At 41.8% G+C, this 17,418-nt stretch overlaps 1 protein-coding gene across 1 annotated transcript in view; it reads left to right on the top strand.

Annotated features, from left to right (window-relative positions):
* Positions 1 to 17,418, top strand: part of LOC127409830 (neural-cadherin-like) — a 413,418-nt gene that overhangs the window by 337,521 nt on the left and 58,479 nt on the right. The window contains exon 23 of the mRNA XM_051644684.1: positions 4,603 to 4,817. Within this exon, the coding sequence (XP_051500644.1) occupies positions 4,603 to 4,817 (215 nt within the window). The remainder of the gene's footprint in view (positions 1 to 4,602; positions 4,818 to 17,418) is intronic.

Raw genomic sequence — 17,418 nt, 5'->3', positions numbered from 1 at the left:
GGTGTAGTAGGTTCTTTTGATTTATATAAAAAAAAAGGTCTTAGTGTTCAAAAACCTTGGTATGTATAATATAGATTATATCTCTGTATTCTTGGTTGTAATTCTGAATAATAAAAATTCTTAAAAAAAAAAATTGCCAAATCTACTGGATATTTCCCTTCATTAATGAATGGGCATTTGCTATCAGCATGCTAAACCATGCCCCCAGCATTGTGCGTGTGTACGTCAAGATTGCAAAACAGACATTCTTATTTGTGCAATAAACTACACATACAATTATGAACTTGTGGATGGTATTGTGAGCAAAGAAAACTGCGAGGATTTGTGAATTGAGCGTGTGGATCTGTTTCGTGCATTGGATTCTCATGTGCATTTGTCGATATGTTGCGTGCAAGTGTTCTGGCCACTCACGATAGTCAACATTGCGCAACCACAGACACAGAAGATCCCACACATTTATGTGCGGAACCCGCAAAGCTTTCGTAGGCTATTGAGTGGAGAAAAGATAGAAGCTCTTCATTCCCCTAACAAATGTATCCAGTTTGAACGGGAACGCCATTCCCCCATGAAATTCACTCCGGGAACTCTGTTCCACCGCATTCCTCCTATTTCCAGCCCTGCCTCCACTGCATTACATGGGACACGTTTTAGCCAAATCTTTACAAATTTGTGATACCAGTGTTTCGGTTCTGTTCTCTTATCAATTTCGTGTTCAACACATACCTGTCCTAATCGTTAACTCGACCTCCACTCTTCACCATAATGGTAACCCCCAAAATTTTTTTTTTTTTTCCCATCTTTCCACACCTTTGCTTAGTCTCTTTAGACTAGCTTTTGATATTCTCTTTCGGTTCAGTGGGATTGCGTTGCTTTCATTGATCCTGCCACATTTTATCTCCACACGCCCACTCAAAGCACCCACTCATCCATCCATTCAACCCGATGTGAACAAAAATTAAACCCCTCTGACTGACTTTAACCAACACCAGATAGCTTGGCTTCATCTGTTACTCAACCCTGAATATGAATCCGCTGACCTAGCTTCTACCGAGTCTTTTGAAATTTAAGCTTAAAAGGTTATTGTTCCCCAGATTGAGTTACTTTATTGTATTGATTTGGGGGGGGTTGAAAGGTTGTCTTACTGCAGCCAGATTGGCTGCTCTATCTTGCTAGATTTGTGTCTTGGGAGAGCATTAGTCACACCAGGCTCGAGATTTGTCCCAATCCAGTGTGCTGGGAGGCCGACATTAATCAATGGACTAACATTAGAGATGCAATAACTGTAGTATTATCATGGTAAATTTTCTTTGTGGTGCACATTACTCTTCCATCTCGCACATGTCTCAGTGCTTGTGATGGTTGAGTGAAACACGACTTCAGGACACACTATCTGAAAACTTTGAGACAGATTGCTTTGTCAACTTTTTGGAGCTTTTTATATCAATTCTCAAAAGATGGCACTTTTTTTTTTTTTTTTTTTTTCCTCGTTTGTTTTCTTTTGCAAGAAAAGTGCAAGTACTATATTACATAATGATCCACTTTTTTTTATATTTAAGCAATATTTGCATCAAATTCTGAACACACAGCCTTTAGAATATGTGCTGCTTTGGGAGTCTATGGCACACATCTGTACTGTATATTTAATAATAATTTCATATTATCTGTACTGTATATTTAAAAATCGTTGTGGGTGCCGCCAGGACCCAGTTGATTTTATTGGACATTTAGGCTTTCAATCTATTTATTTTTGTCCCATCTGGAGGCCTGGCTTCTCTGATTGGGTGAGCTTTCCAATAAGAGGGACTTCAGGCAATCATTAACAAGTTGTACTGTATACGTGACCGACACCATTTGAAATTAAAAACATTTCCGCACATAGACATGCAGTTAGCTGATGTCTGTAATTTTATATTTAGTTCAGTGATTTAATCTCTTGTATAATGCCATTTGTAAAAATACAGTTCTGAACTTGGCCAGTTATTTTTGTTCAAGGGATAGTTCACCTAAAAATCATGTGATAAATTACTCTCCCTCAGTGGAACACAAAGTAGAATTTTAGGGACTGACAGCCTCGGTCGCCATTCACTTTCATTGCATCATTTTTCCATAGAATGAAAGTGAATGGTGACTGAGGCTAACATTTGTGCCCAACATCTCCTTTTTTTTTTGTCCCACAGAAGAATGAAAGTCTTCATTTACTCATGATAAATGAGTAAATGATGATAGAATTTTTATTTTTGGGTTTTAATTTCATAGTTTGGTATTAGTTTGAGAAGCCACTTTTAGGAGAAACATTGCAAATACTTGTAAACCATTTACTAGTCCACCTCACTTTTAAACCGTTAACTGTAAATCAAGTATGCTGAGAGACCATCTTAGACCTAATCAACCTTAGATTCCATTCAGCTAATGCACATAACCTTAATTGCTCTCCGACCAAGCCTTATTGTGCATGCATCCTCAAACGTTCAAAGCTGGAACAAACAAGGCAAGTTAGCAGTCTCTGCTGCATTTAATTGACAAAGGAAAGGACTCCGTTAAATTCACTCCTGTCAAATATAAATGACTTTCAGTTGCTTTTATTATTACTATAAACATACCCTCTCTCATTGCTGTATTGTCCAACTTGTCTCTTGCTATGGCACATTGTTTTAGTAAACATGGGATTGCTTTGATTAGCGCACTATATGTAGTTAGACTTGATGCATTTGATTTGCATTATTGGGTGCATTGACCTGCCTGACTATTTTCTACTCTCCCATCTGCCATATGTGCACAGATGTCATCTCATGGCATTTTCCTTTTAATCAACTGCAACTAAGAGGGAGAGATTGTAAGAGACGGAGAAATGGAGAGGAAGGGCAGCAATAGACCCATGCATTTTTCAAAGACTATGATTAGACTCTGAGGCCAGGGATCTGGGGGCACAGCAGTGGTTGGGTGGCAAACCAAAGGAAAGCAGATTGTCATTGATGTTTTTGAAGCAGATGATGCTGTTTGTGGGCTGAATCAAGAGTGTGCGCAACAGGTGGGGCTGCTCTTTTACAAAGCAGAATGAGAGAGCTGTTGATTAGTGTTTTGAGTCATGCCAATACGTGTGCATATGAAGTGCATATTTCATATGGAAATTTGAGGAGGCAAAGAGAAATGCATAAAATCTGATTGGAAGGCAGAATTGTATGGTCACATAGCATGTTTGAGAAACTGCATGTGTGACAGGTTTTGCTATCTTTGTAGGGATGTCCCCTCAAAGATGAGAAAATCTCATGAAAACAGCTTAATAATGGAACTAAATATTGTCTAAAAGGAAACGAATTATTTAATTATTTACTGACCTTGTCACTCAAAACCTGTATGCTGTTTTTAACATAGGGAGACTGTCCCATAACCTGATTTGAAAACAATTATTATTAATTTTATTGTTTTGTGATGCTATTGCCGCATAAATCACACAGTTCAGCTTTAAAGGAATAGTTCAGCCAAAAAATGAAAAGTCTGACATTTACTCATGTCATTCCAAACCTACATGACTTTCTTCAGTGAAGCACAAAAGGGAAAAAAACAAGGGAAAAAAAACTAAAGCCGAAAACAAACGGAATTTTTGCAGAACGTAACCGGAACAAAGTGATTTACAGTTGTTCTGGAGTGAAAATGTTGTTTTTAAATGCTGGTAATTGGTTATAACCGGTTCATTTTGTTCCAATAATTGTTTCATGAAACTAAAGGCCAAAGGTTTTATCACAGTACATTTTTGGACCACACCACTTTCATGTTTTCCTACAAAAATGAAACGTGTGCTTTGATCCTGAAGGAAACTGCTGCATCACACATTTATTTGCCTAATTCCCCATTGTGGATGTCACATTCTCTGAGAGCGTTTTATCAACCACGTATAATTACTACATACTGTAGACATGCACAGCTAATCCAAATACAAGGAAAATATTATTAGAGGCAAAAAGTGCATTTCTCAGTTGTTTCTAAGTCTTTCCTGAATTATTGTTAGATTTGATGTATGTATTAATGACGGATTTGATGCTGTGGGATTTGACTCGGAAGCAAATGTGTTCTAACCAGTAACCTTTTGGAAAGGATGCTGCAGAACTTCTGAACTGGGACAGAAAAATACAGTTTTTGCTCAGAATGAACTGAAATGGAAAAACATCTCGTTTTTAGTCCCTGGATGACAATGCTATTTCCATACAATGAAAGTGAATTGTGACTAAGGCTGTGAATCTGTAAAATTCTGCTCAACATCTCCTATTGTGTTCCATGGAAGAAAGAAATTCATACTGGTTGTTAATAACATGAGGGTGAGTAAATGATGACAGAATGTACATTTTGGGTGAACTATCCCTTTAAGAGCAATAGAAGGAAAAAAAAAAAAGGGTCCCCACCATTATATAATTGTGTGTGTGTGTGTGTGTGTACTAGACTTCCAAATGCAACTGTGCATGTATAATTGTGTTCTCTGAGATCACACCACCAGCCTTTTTTGACCTATGGGGAGTCTAGTTTAATCCTGTACAGTGCCATGTGTCGTAAACTGATACCAATATCTTCTTTATTATGATCTTTTCATTTTCTGTGTGTGTACCATAGATGCCAGTGCCCGGCTCAGTTTGATGGACCTGAGTGCCAGCAGACAAAACACAGTTTCCATGGCAATGGTTATGCTTGGTTTCCCCCTATAAGGCCATGTTTCGAGAGCCACCTCTCACTGGAGTTCATCACAGAGGTGGCAGATGGCTTGCTGCTCTACAGTGGACCCCTCTCCCAGCTTCAACCATGGGAGCCGGAAGACTTCATGGCTATAGGTAACCTATACACACTTTTGTCCCAGCTGAGGGGCAGGTCGATAAGGGAGGGAAAGATAGTGGAAATGTGCACTTGCATTGTGGCAGAGCATTCTTTCAGTGTCTACAGCATAATTTCTTTATATCAGAATCTAAAGCCCTAGCATATCTTCCCCCATCTCCCTGTAGGGAAATAAATAAATATAGTGAAGGGAATGATGTTTGTTTTAGACCGAAAGAGGTGAAGAGACTCCTTTGCACCTCTCCAGTAGTATTTAGTGGTTCTAATAAAAAAAGTTTTATGTCTGGAACATTTTCTTACTCAAGGGAGATCTGCTATCATCTAACCAACTAAACATAGAGAAAAGGAAAAAATTCACATTATTGCTATTGTTTACATATGTGTTATAAATTCCACATCATTGCTGCACCAGCGGCTTGTGTTCAGCGGTATTAGCTCATTAGGGGTTAACGAATGCACTCCTATCAGTAAAGGCTTATTTGTCATTCATCTGGGAGAATAATTACAATGGGGTATACACATTTAGAGCTTTAATGAACTCACAGATCTGTCTACGTGCCGAGCATACTTTTGTAGGACCGCATCCTGCTCTCAGTTAGTTCACTGATGTGCGTGTAAATGTGGATAACTAGCAGATAAGGCCGTATGTGGGTGTAATCAGTGCAGGGCTAAAGAGCATGATGAAGAACATATGGAGAGAGCGAGAGAGGTATGGATGATGTGAGTAGATGCAGGGCTCCAGTCTGCAGCTAAATTTGCAACCATTTTTCCTGCCACCAGTAAATTTTGTTAGAGGTTACACTGATGCAACTACATCCAACTCAGTCTCAGATTTTTGTTGCATATGTGAAACATCAAGTAACAAACACTCAAAGCTAAACAAACAGGTCAATCTGTTTGAACCGTGCAACAGGTTAATTATCAGCACGCTTCAATTAACAACACGGCAGCACAGAGCAGTGGACTGGTCTCGATCGCACAGTGTGGACCTTTATATATAGTGCTGTGCGAACTTGTGGGATGTGTGGCATAAGTCACGAGACCAACCCCTTGAAAACCCCCAATTTCTGGGTGATTTAAATAAGGAATGATTGATGATGGGCCACTGAATTATCGGAAAATTATGTACACCCTGTGGTTATGCGGCCACTTTTTTTTTTTTTTTTTTTTTTTTTTTTTAATTTAACAATCTGGAATCAATTATTCTGCGTATATAACACATTTTTGTATCAAGACATTTTCATGCCACAAATTCAGCATCTTGCTTAGATACAGCTTAAGCCGCCATTCTGTCATTTTAGAACTAGTAATGATGGCTTGAGCTGCTTTTAAGCATTTTTCAGCATAACAAAGTTTGCTGCTCTTAAATAACTGAAATAATAAAACAATAACTGAAGAAATTGTGTAGTGATATAGGACTACAATTCTATGAACTGGAACTACTTGCACAGCAGTGTGTTTACTGAAAAGTAAACAACACCTTAGAACATCTGTCAACCAATCAGATTCGAGCATTGAACAGTGCTGTTGTAAATGCTAGTTTAAAACATATTAAATAACTATGACATTCTAAACCCCATTGGCAAGGAAAACAGAAGGAAACGTCCTGGTTACTTGCGTAACCTCCATTCCCTGATGGAGGGAATGAGACGTTGTGTCGATTGTAGTGACACTAGGGGTCCCTATACAAAATGCCGCAACTGGCTGAACTGTTACGTGAACTGGCGGTGTGTGACGGGCAGACCACTGTGTGCCTCGTAGCCAGCGCACCAGGCCGACATGTAACCTCCCCCAACACTGTTATGAGTGTCGAACGGCCCTTTGGGGACAAGTCAACTACCCAGAAGATAGAGACTGTCTAGCACAGTCGTGGCCTCTTATCCCCTTTTTTTTTCACTCCCCCCCAAAAGGGGGATTAACCGACTGGGGCCACCAGGTCTAGTCGGGGGGGGGGGTGTCCCTCCCAAGGGGAAGACACCGCAGAGACTACACCCCACCCGGGGGTATTTAAGTGGAAATGTCACATGGCCTTGCCGAGCTATGTCGGAAGTATGCCATGTGGGGAAGTCCCAGGGTAGGACCTACCATACGGTGGAGGAGTTACTACAGCATGGTGACTGGGGCAGAGGGGCCTCTGCCCAAGGAAGACGCAGTTTGCCAACAGGGAAACGAATTGGCAGAAGATATACATTGCAAGGGGTTACCTACGGGGAACCACCACATGCGGAGCACCTACAATGGCAGACATACAACGGGAGCGCAGACCGCCTTGATGGTTGACATGCTACCATTGCAGTGTTGTCTGTCCAAACTAACACGTGCTTGCCCTGGATCAACGGCCGGAACCTCTGCAGGGCAAGCAGAATTGCCAGCAACTCAAGGCAGTTGATGTGCCAACGCAGCCGCGGGCCCATCCATAAGCTGGCGGCTGCGTTCCCATTGCAAACAGCGCTCCAACCCGTTTTGGAAGCATCTGTCATAACCACGACGTGCCTGGAGACCTGCTCTAGGGGAACGCCTGCCCGTAGAAATGTGAGGTCGGTCCAAGGGCTGAAGAGGCGGTGACAGATCGGCGTGATGACCACGCGATGTGTCCCGCGGCGCCATGCCCATCTCGGGACTCAAGTCTGAAGCCAGTGCTGAAGCGGTCTCTCGTATGCATCAACCCGAACGGAGTGGCCACCGCTGAGGATGCCATATGCTCCAGGAGCCTCTGAAAGAGTTTCAGTGTAACCGCTGTTTTCTGTTTGAACACCTTCAAACAGGTCAGCACTGACTGTGCGCACTCATTCAGGAGGTGCGCTGTCAATGAGACCGAGTCCAACACCAAACTGAGAAAAGAGATGCTCTGAACCGGGAGGAGCTTGCTCTTTTCCCAGTTGACCCGAAGCCCTAGTCGGCTGAGGTGCAAGAGCACCCTGTGTGCGCACAACATATCCCGAGAGTGAGCCAGGATTAGCCAATTGTCGAGCTAGTTGAGAATGCGAATGCCCACTTCCCTTAACAGGGCAAGAGCTGCCTCTGCGACCTTCATGAAGATGCGAGGGGACAAGGACAGACCGAAATGGAGGACCTTGTACTGATACGCCTGACCCTCGAATGCAAACTGCAGGAAGAGTCTGTGTCAAGGTAGAATCGAGACGGAAGTACGCGTCCTTCAGGTCTACCACCGCGAACCAATCTTTATGCCGGACGTTCGCCAGAATGTGTTTTTGCGTCAGCATCTTGAACGGGAGTCTGTGTAAAGCCGGTTCAGTACTCGCAAGTCCAAGATTGGCCGCAACCCACCGCCTTTTTTCGGTACAATGAAGTAGGGGCTGTAAAACCCCTTCATCTCGGCCGGAGGAACAGGCTCTATTGCATCCTTCCGTAGGAGGGTAGCGATCTCTGCGGTCAAGGTAGCAGCATTCTCGCCCTTCACCGAGGTGAAGTGGATGCCGCTGAACCTGGGCGGACGCCTGGTGAACTGAATCGCGTAGCTGAGTCGGACGGTCCGGATCAGCCATCGCGACGGATTGGAAAGCGCAAGCCACACATCCAAGCACCGGGCGAGGGGGACCAAGGGCTCTTGTCGGATGTACTGGCAGGTGGGGCCTCGCGGCAGGGCGGAGCCCGAGGTGCCACGCCATGTTGTGGCCGTGCTGAGTTCAGGGACATTGAAGCACTTACCTGGCTCCTTGTAACCATCCCCGGAACAGCCTGGGACGGGGGAGGAAGAGGCCTGTCCTCGTGACCCATGGAGACTGTCACATTGGGGGCGGATTTGTGCCACAGCTGGGCGCGCAGGGGCGGGTGGACCACCGTTGGAGTGCCAAACCTGCAAGGATGAAAAGGTGGACAGTGGTCGTGATGACGGCCGTGCACACCAGGTACGTGACCCAGGGAACGAGGAAACCGCTCTTTTGCTGAACTGTTGGTACCACAGCCACTTGGGCATTTCAAACTAAATGGAAAATATAATCAAAATAATGAAGTGCTCAAAATCATACCAAATCCAAACCTTTTACTCTCTCCTTCCACCGGCCCCTTTTGCAGTGACTTAAATTAATAATAAAAAAACACGACCTCTAGAAAATGTAACAAATCTCAAACTTTTGTTTCAACAAACGGCTCCAACAGCGAATGTCAGGGACATTATTTGATGTTCTGTGCTTTCAGGATTTGGACATTAACTTTATTACCACCTGCTTGTGAAATCTGCAAGCTGCAAATGCAGGAACTGAATTTGGACTTTGCACTGAGTTAAGAGGTGGTATTGGAATGTCTTGGCGCAATGACATTTCTCAGTAAAATGGCAAATTGCGCTTTGCACCACTTCATTAACATACAATACACCCACAGTTTGCACACCTACACCCAGAGTAGCACAAACACTCCCACACAAGCCCACTTGCACCTTGTGCTGGCATGAAATTTGCACTTAGAATTAGCGCTCACATGAAAATTGGATAAGACGATGCGCACGGTCATAGTTGTTGCGCTGCGAAAATAGAGCCCTAACTGTATTAGCTATGGTTGGCATAATATACTGTGTGTGTGAGATATATATATATATACACACCGTTCAGCCACAACATTAAAACCACCTGCTTAATATTGTGTAGGTCTCCCTCGTGCTGCCAAAACAGCGCCAGCCCACATCTCGGAATGCTCTTCTCACCACAGTTTTATAGAGCGGTTATCTGAGATACCATAGACTTTGTCAGCTTGAACCAGTCTGACCATTCTGACTTCTCTCATCAACAAGGCATTTCCATCCACAGAACTGCCGCTCGCTGGATGTTTATTGTTTTTGGCACCATTCTGAGTAAATTCTAGAGTGTGTGTGTGTGTGTGTGTGTGTGTGTGTGTGTGTGTGTGTGTGTCCCAGGAGATCAGCAGTTACAGAAATACTCAAACCAGTCCATCTGGAACCAACAGTCATGCCATGGTCAATCACTGAGATCACATTTTTTTTCCCCCTATTCTGATGGTTGATGTGAACATTAACTGAAGCTCCTGACCCGCATCTGTGGTGTTTTTTTTTTTTTTTTTATGCACTGCACTGCTGCCACACGATTGGCTGATTAGATAATCGCATGGATGATTGTTGGTGCCAGATGGGCTGGTTTGAGTATCTGTTGACACTATACTGCTTTTGCATATCAGCACTTATTTATTAACTTCTGCTGATAAAATTGGATGTTAAAGGGATAGTTCACCCAAGAATGAAAATTCTCATTTACTCACCCTCATGCCATCCCAGAAATGTATGACTTTCTTTCTTCTGCTGAACACAAACATATATTTTAGAAAAATCTTCACTCTGTAGGTCCTCAAAGTGAATGGTGACAAACTCAGAAGGTCCAAAAAGAACATAAATGCAGCATAAAATTCATAAGACTCCAGTGGTGTGTTATCTTCTGAAGCGTTATGATAGGTGTGGGTGAGAAACTATAACAATATTTAAGTCAATTTTTTTACATTATATTTCCTTTTTTTACCAATGCCAGCCAGTAGGTAGCTGAATGTGAAGCGACAGTCACTTCCACACCAGAATGTGAAAGTGAATGTGGCGATTTATAGTAAAAAAAAAAAAAAGTTATTGATCGGTTTCTCATCCACACTTATCACATTGCTTCAGAAGACATGGGGATCTATTTTCATGAGTGCGCAAAGTGCAACGTGCTACGACCGTGCACAACGTCTCATCCAATTTCTGTGAGCGTTAATTCTAAGTGCAATTTTCGTGCCAAATGGGCATGGGTGGGAGTGTCTGCACTACTGTTGGTGTAGGCATGCAAACTGTGGGTGTATTTTATGTAAATGAAGTGGCACAAAGCGCATTTTGCTATTTCCTAAGAATGTGGTTGTTGTGCTAAGATGTTTTAAATACCACCTCTTAAATCAGCGCAAAGTCCAAATTCAGTTCCTGCATTTGCAGATTGGAGATTTCACCAGCAGGTGGTAATAAAGTTAATGTCCAAATTATGAAAGTACAGAACATCAAATTATGTCCCTTCAATCACTGAAGCCATTTGTTGAAACAAAAGATTTGTGAAACTTTCTAGAGGTCATGATTTATTTTTTCAATTATTATTTTTATTATGTTTATATTTGTTGTTATTCTTGTATATTTACAGTTGTATTTATGATTTAATTTTGACTGGTAATTTTCCATTTGTCATAGTGATTAAGTCGCTGCAAAAGGGGCTGGTGGAACAATTTGGAGAGAGTAAAATGTCTGGATTTAAATAGATTTTTTTTTGAACACTGATATTTTTATTATATTTTCATTTGAAGTGTAATTTTGAATTTAGAAATATTTTTAATGTTTTCGTGTTTCAATAAATTAACTGAATTTTTCAAAATAGACTGGTAGAAGTGAAGTGCGTGCCGATACAATCACTGTTTAGCATGATCTGTGTGTCAGTAGATGAAAATGGTTAATAATAATTACTTAACCTTTTCATGAGTAGGGTCTAAACTCCTCTCCAGTGCCCCCTGGAGTGAGTTATTTTTGCACATGACATTGCACAGGCAGTAGAGGGGGCAGAGTGTAGAAAAGTGTTTTTTTATTACTTTATTTTTGATTTCTTTTCAAATACTGTATATAATATAGTAAACGTGAACAAATGGGTTATGTCTGCTGAATTGTTTTTATATTTATTTCGTTTTTATCTGTAAAAAAACAAATGAACAAATAATATCAGCAGTCCGGTTTGCGTGTGTGTGTGTCAAGCGCTAATGTAAACTGACTTGGCTGCATGAATCGGATAATCACACTCGATCAGCATGTTTTCACTGCAAGTATACGAGTTTTAAACTGTTATTGTGGTGCTTTTTGTGATTAGTTTGGCTGTCTCTTTCAGAAAACAAATGTATTATATGCCTGAAAAGACTGTTTGAGTTGCTGTCTGTGTTAATTAAAACTGCAGCTGGATCTAATCAGCAGATGTGACTGCGTGCATGGGAGGATTGCGTATATATGATGGCTGCATATACAAGCTTTGAAATGTTATTGTGGTTCTTTGGTGACTGTTTGGCTGTTTGTTACATAAACATATTTTGTGCTTAAAGACTCTTGAGTAGCTGTTTGTTTGACAAATGACAACCTCTACTAATGTAAACAAATGGCACACGCATTGGAAGATCGCGTTTGATGTATTGACTGTGCGTATAAGAGCTGTAAACTTTTTATCATGGTACTTTGGTGACGAGTTGGATGTTTGTGTATATAAAAAAACTTATTCTGTGGTTTAAAAGACTCTGTTACTGTTTGAGGGAATATAAATAACAGATGCTTGACCAGTGCAGCCTGAATCTGGCAGCTTAAAACGTAACTGGCTGTAACAAACACATATGTGTGATGCTACTCTGTGGGTGGTGTTTGACGGTACGTATGAAAGGGTTAATTTAATGGCGCATACATCCAAATTCTGATGAGAATTCAAAGATGCAATTAATGCACAGAAGAATGTAATTTTTCAATTCTTCCAATTCATTGCATACAGTCCAATTACACGACCAACTTCTTATGAATGTGCTGTCTTATTTTAAATTGTTGATGCTTGAGGGAATGGACTATATAATAGGATGCAGACGTTGAATAACTGAGAAGAAACTCAGAATTAAATGGAACTTGACGCGCCTATGGCACATTGCACGGGATTTCGCCAAACACACTTGTACAAAAATACCAAAACTTCATGGCCATGCCTATTGACTTTACACTTATGGCTAAAGGCATTGCCTTGCGCATAACGCTTGTGCTCTTAAAATAGGGCCCATGGATTTAAACACTGGAGTCTTATGAATTCCTATTATGCTGCTTTTTATGTCCTTTTTGGACCTTCTGCATTCTGGTCACAATACACATGCATTGTGAGGACCAACGGAGTTGAAATATTCTTCTAAAAATCTTAATTTGTGTTTTTGCAGCAGAAAAAGTCATACACATCTGGGATGGCACTTTTGAACAAACTATTCCTTTAATTGTGTTAGAATGCATTATACTCTAAGGTATAACTATGAATGGGTAAAGTATTATGTTTTATAACTATTTACAATTATTTGTTAACATAAGGTGTGTTATGAGATATGAATGCATTATATAACACATTTAAAATGCCTTTACAGTGCATTATAAATATTGTTTTTCAGTGAAAATCTTGACATCTGTAGCATCGTGAATGCTATAAAAGAAGCTTGTTCACAATGGCACATATGTTCATGTGAAACTTGTGATGTTTTTAGTGCTGAACAATGAGTTCTCATGAACTCAAGCCTCTGTAAACAAGCTTCTTTCATAGCACTCACGAATGCAAAACAGATGTCAAGATTAAGCTTGAAAGTGACTATCCACATCTATTTTATTGAAAAGTCGGTCTGCAAAATTCATGAAAACATCTTTTGTGTCCCAGATAAGCAAAAAAGTAAGAGTTTGGATCGACGTTAAATTATGACAGAATTTATTTCTTTATATTTTTTATATATAACTGCTGTGCAATCTGAAATCAATCTTATGAATTATCTCATGAGAGACCTTTCAAATCAAATTTGTGAATGATTAACACAGAGGAAACATACATTTTCTCTTTTTAAGCCATATGTATTTTAAAGCATGTGTATATATATTAGCTTGAGGCTATTCGTACATCATAAAACAAGCATTCATTTGCCTCTAACCAAGCAAGTCTACATGTGGCTTCAGTATTAAAGACCAGTCCTCTTTACTCACCTCTAGAAAGACTTCCATCTCCAATAAACACACTTTTCTCATCACTGGCTGGATTCATTTTCTCTCTGCAACCTCCGACCTCTTTCTCAATTAAGTTTCATTGACAGAAATGGGCATGGATACTTGCATGGACATTTCATGTCACTTGGGTTTTATTGGCAGTTACGGTTTCTTTTCAAGGTTAGACAAAGATTTGGTGTGCGAGCATGTCAAATCAATAGACAAATTAGACAGACAAATCTAATTTGCTTGATTAAGGACACTTATTGAATCGTAAGCAGCCTCACGAGGTCATTTACACATGTCTGAACACGCTTGTAGCCATAGATGATGTGCAGGGAAATTGAAGAAAATGATCTTGCATTTTATGACAAGATAGAATACTTGATTAATTCTGTAGCCTTTTCAAGGATGCAAAGCTAATACTGATGAATGTAGAGCATATTAAAGGATTGATTCCAAAGGTCACTTCCTTAATACTGGTTTCTTTGTTTGTTTACTTTTTTATTATTATTTATATATTTATTTTTACATTTAGCAGACACTTTATCAAGAAAGCTTTATCCTTTTTATCCTTTTAAAAGAGCTTTGAATTCTTTGAATATAGTGTGTGTGTGTGTGTGTGTGTGTGTGTGTGTGTGTGATATATAAAAATCAGGTCGTCTGAGTCATTTAGCACTAGGTTCTCCACAAATGTGCGGTGCATGATGGGAGAGGGGCAGCACTCACCCGGCCGCGCACAGCTGCGTCTTGAACGGCTCTCCTAGCCAGGCCCTCGCAGGCCGGCTATCCCGGGCCAATTGGAGTCCCGCAGCACTGCGGTATGGTTACGTTTAGGGGGATTCTGACTTAGAGGCGTTCAGTCATAATATCACAGATGGTACCTTTGCACCAGTGGCTCCGCAGCCAAGCACACGCACCAAATGTCTGAACCTGCGGTTCCCCTCATACTGAGCAGGATTACTATTGCAAAAACGCATCATCAGTAGGGTAAAACTAACCTGTCTCTCGACGATCTAACCCCAGCACATGTTCCCTATTAGTGGGTGAACAATCCAACGCTTTTAAGACTGATCACAATGTATTGTGTGTGTGTGTGTGTGTGTGTGTGTGTGAATACACCAAATGAGCCAAAACATTATGACCACCTGCCTAATATGCTGTTTGTCCTCCGTGTGCTGCCAAAACAGCGCCAACTCGCCAAGGCATGGACTCTACAAGACCCCTGTAGGTCTTCTGTTGGGTCTGGCACCAAGATATTAGCAGCAGATCCTTGAAGTCCTGTAAGTTGCGATGTAGAACAGCTGTGGATTGGACTTGTTGGTCCAGCACATCCTATAGATGCTCAATCAGATTGAGATCTGGGGAACTTGGAGGCCAGAGCAACACCTTGAACTCTTCATGTTCCTCAACCATTCCCGAAAAATGTGTACAGTGTGGCAGGGTGCATTATCCTGCTGAAAGAGGCCATTGCCATGAAGGGGTGTACCTGGTGTATAACGATGTTAGGTAGGTGGCACATGTCAAATTAACATCCACATGAATGGCCCGACCCAGAGTTTCCCAGCAGAACATTGCCCAGAGCATCACACTCCGTCCACTGGCGTGTTGTCTTCCCACAATGCATCCTAGTTCCATCACTTCCCCAGGTAAACGGTGCACACGTATGCAGCTGTCCACGTGATGTAAAAGAAAACGGGACTCATCAGACCAGGGGATCTTCCACTGCTCCAAGGTCCAGTTCTGACGCTCGTGTGCCCATTGTAGGCGCTTTTAATGGTGGACAGGGGTCATCATGGGCACTCTGACCAGTCTGCGGCTACACAGCCCCATATGCAGCAGGGTGCAATGCACTGTATTGTAACCGATTCCTTCCGTAACCATCATAAGTTTTCTGTGACTTGTGCCAAAGTGGACCTTCTGTCGGTTCGGACCAGATGGAATAGCCTTTGTTGCCTTCGCTCATGAGCCTTGGGTACCCAACACCCTGTCACCTGTTTGGGGTTTGTCCCTCCTTGGACCACTGTCACTGTAGGTACTCACCACTGCTGACTGGGAACACCCCACAAGTCTTGCCGTTTCAGAGATAACAGATTGGCCCTTTTCAAAGTCGCTCAGGTATTTACTCCTGCCCATTTCTCCTGCATTCAACACGTTGACTACGAGAACTGATTGTTCGTTTACCATCTAATCTATACAGACTTTGACATGTGGCCTTTTTAGGAGATGATCAACATTATTCGCTTCACGTGAGTAATCATAATGTTTTGGCTCATCAGTGTCTATACTGTGTGTGTGTGTGTGTGTGTGTGTGTGTGTGAGATTCGGTGAGAGAAATCATGATCAAGGGGGTAATATGAAATATAAATCAATTTGAATGTGTGAGTAATGTTTTATTGGTTTCATTAATGTAATGGGTTTCATGAGAACGGTTTGAATGCAATGTATATTTAGCTGTTTTTAGTTATGTAAACAAATTTAGGCCCATGGAAATTTCAAATTTATGATTGTGGTTGTGAGCTTTTGCGTGCACACACATACAGATGGGGAGTCTGGCAGATGAAAGTGAGCAGAGATACAGTTACACCCAGAGTGTGATGCACACATTACAGTCAATTTGCAGAAACCTGCTTCACAGTCGGCCCTCTCAGACTCATCATGCAACGGAAGCTCTGATATCCCTTTCAACTTGCAGCATTTCAGCCCATTTCCAGCACCGGTGCAGGGAGGGTAACTGGCTGGGGTATATCAGGATCCATATGCTGTCGGCCCTCCTGCTCTTCCCATGGGAACGGCAAAGAGAAGCCATTTATCATGCCTAAAAAGAGAAATGCTTTTGGGGAGGATCTGGGGGTAGTTGGTCATCTTCCCTCCCACTGACAGAGGGATTAATGTGTGGTCATGTCGCAGGGAGGCCAGCATGAATTAGGGATGAGGAGCAGAGAGCATAGGCCACCGAGGGACCATTTCTGAGAGCAAAAACATGTTTGAGATTAATTACATACACACTCTGTTGCCTGTATACAGCATTTACATACACTGATCAGCCACAACATTAAAACCACCTGCCTAATGTTGTGTAGATCACCCTCGTGCTGCGAAAATAGCATTCTGAGATGCTATTCTTCTCACCACAATTGTACAGAGCGGTTACCGTAGACTTTTGTCAGTTCGAACCAGTCTGGCCATTCTCTGCTGACCTCTCTCAAGGCATTTCTGTCCACAGAACTGCCGCTCTCTGGATTTTTTTTTTGGCACCATTCAGAGTAAATTCTTGAGACAGAATCTAGAAATACACCAGCCTATTTGGCACCAACAATCATGCCACGATCCAAATCGTTGATCACAATTGTCCCCATTCTGATGGTTGATGTGAACATTACCCGAAGCTCCTGACCCGTATCTGAAGGATTTTATGCACTGCACTACTGCCACACAATTGGCTGATTAGATAATCACATGGATGATTGTTGGTGCCAGATGGGCTGGTTTGAGTATTTCTGTAACTTTTGATCTCTTGGGATTTTCACACACAACTGTCTCTAGATTTGACTCTGAATGGTGCCAAAAACAAAAACATCCAGGGTGGGGCAGTTCTGCGGAAGGAAATGCCTTGTTGATGAGAAAGGTCAACAGAGAATGGCCAGACTGTCAGTTTGAACCAAAGTCAACGGTAACTCGGATAACCGCCCTGTACAATTGTGGTGAGAAGAATAGCATCTCAGAATGCTGTTCTGAGATGTGGGTTGGTGCTGTTTTGGCAGCATTAGGGGGACCAACACAATGTTAGGCAGGTGGTTTTAATGTTGTGGCTGATCGGTGTATGTAATGCAGAGTGCTGGCCAGAGGTACAACTTCACTGTCCAGCTGGAGGATAGCAC

Source organism: Myxocyprinus asiaticus, chromosome 2 (genome assembly GCF_019703515.2).
Source record: "Myxocyprinus asiaticus isolate MX2 ecotype Aquarium Trade chromosome 2, UBuf_Myxa_2, whole genome shotgun sequence".
Taxonomy (NCBI): Eukaryota; Metazoa; Chordata; class Actinopteri; order Cypriniformes; family Catostomidae; genus Myxocyprinus; species Myxocyprinus asiaticus.
This window is presented reverse-complemented; position numbering and strand designations above follow the sequence as displayed.